At 30.2% G+C, this 4,394-nt stretch overlaps 1 protein-coding gene across 1 annotated transcript; it reads right to left on the bottom strand.

Annotated features, from left to right (window-relative positions):
- Positions 1-3,330: 3,330 nt before the first annotated feature.
- On the bottom strand, positions 3,331-3,969 carry LOC131640232 (secreted RxLR effector protein 161-like). The gene has a single exon (XM_058910643.1). The coding sequence runs from the start codon at positions 3,967-3,969 to the stop codon at positions 3,331-3,333; it is 639 nt and encodes a 212-aa protein (XP_058766626.1).
- Between the last annotated feature and the right edge of the window lie 425 nt (positions 3,970-4,394).

Raw genomic sequence — 4,394 nt, 5'->3', positions numbered from 1 at the left:
TGTGGTTGCGGAACTTCACCTTAGGGCTTGGTATTGTCGACAGTATAGCTAGACCGCTAAGGATTTATTGTGATAATTCTACTGCTGTTTTCTTCTCTAAGAATGATAAATATTATAAAGGTGCTAAACACATGGAATTGAAGTACTTATCAGTGAAAAAAGAAGTGCAGAAACAAAAGGTGTCATTTGAACATATTGGTGCAGATTTAATGATAGTGGATCCGTTAACTAAAGGTTTACCGTCCAAAACATTTGTTGGCCATGTAGAAAGGATGAGCATCATGTAAAAGTCCTTGTTAACATTATATATATATATATATATATATATATATATATATATATATATATATATATATATATATATATATATAGTTTAATGTTCGTATTTTTTGACACTTGTGAATTCAATTAAGGTTATGTTCTACTTAATTTGTTATCCATATTATGTTTTAGATGTTATTGTTAATATGTGATGACTAGGGTGTCTTTGAAAAGACATGAAAGACATATTATTGTATCCCCTAAAGTTATTTGAATTGAATTGATTCGTGATACATAGAAGGAATCAAGTTGATGAATAATTTGTAACCGCCATGACCCGATCATTTCAATTCATTAAAGATAATAACTTGGAGCTTTTAATTAATGATGCACAATTATAGTGTAAGATTGAAACATCAAGTTGTCACATAGTCAAGTCGGAGATTGTTGGATTAATTTATTAATTAAGGGTCATGCTAACATTGCCCTTAGGGCACATGTTAAGGATACTATAAATAGAAAAAGTTAAATATAATTAAATGCAATAAAGTCATATTTAAAATTTCGATGCATTGAATCCACGCGTTTTAAGAAAATATTTCTATAAATATCTCATTAATTTGTGCCCTTGGGGCACATGTTAGCTTTTCTCATTAATTAATTAGGTTGACTCATGTAAATAAAATTTGACTTTAAATAAAGATACATAAATGTGATGATTGTTTGGGTTTAATTGGTAATTAAGGCAAAGAGGTTTTATTTTGAAATTCATACTCCCTCCGTTTTTTATTATAAGTCGTTTTAGAAAAAAAATTTGTATTTAAATTTAAGTCGCTTTATAATTCCAATGAATAATTAATGCTACTTTTCCTATTATATCCTTAAATATTTATTATTCTCTCTCCTTTCAATTATATAAATTTATCTATCATATGTCATTAATGAAGGATAATTTTGTAAAAATCTTTATAATTTCTCATTTTCATACAACAATTATTATTTTTCTTAAACTGTGTGAAAAGTCTAAAACGACTTATAATAAAAAACGGAGGGAGTAATATAAATCCCTGTTCTCTCTCTTCATGTCTATTGGGACATGACTATTGGGATAAAATGTGACTGTTGGAATAAAGTGCCTATAAAAGGGTATCTTTAGGCAAGAAACACTATTTTTTCTCATTTTCTTTCTCATTGCTCACAAATACACAAAAACATCTTCATCATCAAAGATACACAGTAGGAAGAAGGAAGAGAGGAGAGAACAATTGAAACAAGAATCGCCGATATAGATCTGGATACATTTTTTCTATTTATTATAGAAATTAAAACACCGTAAAAAACATAATATCAAGATCCAAAACATAAAATTTTATTATTAACAGATGAATTTGAGATAGCGTTGAGGTCAACTGCCTAATAGTTATATTCATAATAGATGCGAGACTAACACTCACATTTTAATACAACCTTAAATATTTCAACTAAACCACTCGAACTACAGTATATTTACTTTCTCATGAAGTTCCATGAACAAAGCTCGTTTTTCATTAACCAAATTTTAACATATAAATAAATTGAAGACGTAGAAAGAAAACTCCCACTAATGATAGTGCTAAAGGAATATGACCTTACTGACTCTCCAAGAATCATTCACACATACAATTAGGTTTCCTTAAACCTTTATTTAAAATTTATCGGTGGTACTACATTGAGAAATTAATCACATTGACACACACTCTAATCATACTAGTTTAAAAAGAATAATATAAACTTTATTAATTAATCTCTAATTGCTGACTCCATATCCGAAAGGAAAAGCACAATTGAAACAATAGTATTTTTTTAATTGAAAGAACTATATAATATATTGATTTTTCTTCTTTCAAATTGTATTCCACCCTAGAAAAAAGTAATCTTAATCAATGAATTAATGGCGCACTGTACTTTCTTCTTCCTTTTTAATTTAATATTATATGATGGCACCAAACTATAACACTAGTGGTCATTAAAATGGTATTGTAAGATTCCCAAATTCAAAACAAATATTGCAATTTGGAAACTAGAGAATTCTTTGTTTTTTTATTTACTTTATGTAGAATAAAATATAAATATAAATAATATATTTTATTTTAGTTTTAAACTAGATACATCAATTCTGGACTTATTATTTGTTTCTTTTGCAAGGTTGGTTTTGGCATATGCTATTTGCTAAAGGAGAGATTGATTTAAATTATTTATTCCTCTACCTACTAGTTCCCACTTTTTCTATTTATGGAATTTAAAGGAAGTTTCTACTTCTTTTTAAGTTATGCTATTTAATTTAAAATATAAATCTATACAAGTGTGCCAAAAAGATTTCATATATACCAAAATACATAATGATTGTAAAACAAAATATAACATATATTCCACGTATATCATGCATAAACAATAGGTGATTTTTTGTATGGGTGAACAATAGGTGATTAGGAATTAAGACTACATCAATTAACAACGTGTTATCAAAGTAAAAACCAATACTGTGTGGTTTCTATCTCAGTTCAATGTATTTTATTAGTTTAATTAAAATAATTGTATATATTGTCTTTTTAGTTAGAGATATTTTTATGTTAAAAGATTTGACTTCATTTGTTAAATGTAAGAACGTTATATAAATAGAAACTGAAATTGAATACTTCTTAAGAAGCAGGGCCACTAAGCAATATTAGGCTCCATGCAATCTAGGCATAATAACAAACTATAAGTATGATCGTTTCATAGATTAAGTCAAATAACAAATCACAATTAATAATAATATTAATAATAATATAACAATTATCCGTATAAACTAGATTGGCTAGTTTATCTCTGGGATGTCACATACGCCAAGCTTCTTTTTTAGCTCTTGAAAAATTTCAAGCTTTATTACTTCAAGCGGTTTGGTAAAGATATCAGCTATCTTATATTTCCTTCACTTACTAAATCACGGAGGAAGTGAAAGCACACATCAATATGTTTGCTCTTGCCATGCATAAACAAGTTCTTTGAGAGCTTGATGGTAGAACTGTTATTACGAAAAATCACTGGACTTTATCTTCCATTGTAGTTCAACTTGGAAAGCACCCTCTTCATCCAAATCAGTTGGCCGGCACAAGTTGACGCATCTATAAATTCTGCTTCTGTGATGTTGAGTGTGACTATAGGATGCTTCCTTGATGACCATGCCACCACTGCATTGCTAAGTATGAAGGCATAACCCGAGGTGCTTTTCCTGTCATCGATACATCTGGCATTGTCACTGTCTATGTATCCCACAAGCTCTTGATTGCCTAATCTTTGATAGAAAATCCTAAAACACATAGTTCCTTGCACATATCTTAGTATTCTCTTTGTTGCCATACAGTGTGTTTCAGTTGGCTTGGCCATATGTCTCTTGACTACATTAACTACATACATTAGATCTAGCATGGTAATGGTCAAATATATTAAGATACCAACAAGCTGGTTAAACATGGAGCTGATTACTGTCACACTTGTATCATTGTTACCAATTTTAACCCTAGGAACATTAAGATTTAGGACCAAGTTATTTTTCTCCATCCCAAATATCTTCAAGATCTTCTTGGTATATCTCTTTTGAGAAATGAAGATTCCATTGTCGAGCTGCATATCCTCTAAGCTAAAGAAGTAATGCATTCTTCCCGTATCAGACATTTCAAATTCCTCCATCAATGATTGTTTGAATTATTTCAACATAGCTTCATCGCTCCCGGTATAAATCAAATCATTAACATATAGGCTAATGATAAGATGCTTCCCTTTTTATTGATCTTGGTGAACAAGGTTTGTTCGCTTGCTTCTGTATCAAAGCCCATGTTTTTGAAGTATGTTTCACTCCTGCTAAACCAAGCTCTCAGTGCTTTTTTAAGGCCATACAAAGCTTTATGGAGCTTGTATACCTTAAACTTCTCATGCTGCACTTCATAGCCTTTTGGTTGATCAACGTACACCTCCTCTGTAAGTTCACCTTATAAGAATGTGAACTACTATTCCAGCTTATACACAACCCATCTTCGTTACGCAACAAGAGCCAAGATCATATGCATAGTGTCTAACCTTGCCATTGGCGCTTATACTTCTTCACAATCAATTCC

Source organism: Vicia villosa, unplaced genomic scaffold, assembly GCF_029867415.1.
Source record: "Vicia villosa cultivar HV-30 ecotype Madison, WI unplaced genomic scaffold, Vvil1.0 ctg.003007F_1_1, whole genome shotgun sequence".
Lineage (NCBI taxonomy): Eukaryota > Viridiplantae > Streptophyta > Magnoliopsida > Fabales > Fabaceae > Vicia > Vicia villosa.
The sequence above is the reverse complement of the archived record's forward strand: the minus strand, read 5'-3'. Positions and strand labels throughout refer to the sequence as shown.

What these genes read in the sequence shown, in the direction of transcription:
- LOC131640232 (XM_058910643.1), bottom strand. Translation starts at nt 3,969, where the DNA reads ATGGAGGAATTTGAAATGTCTGATACGGGAAGAATGCATTACTTCTTT.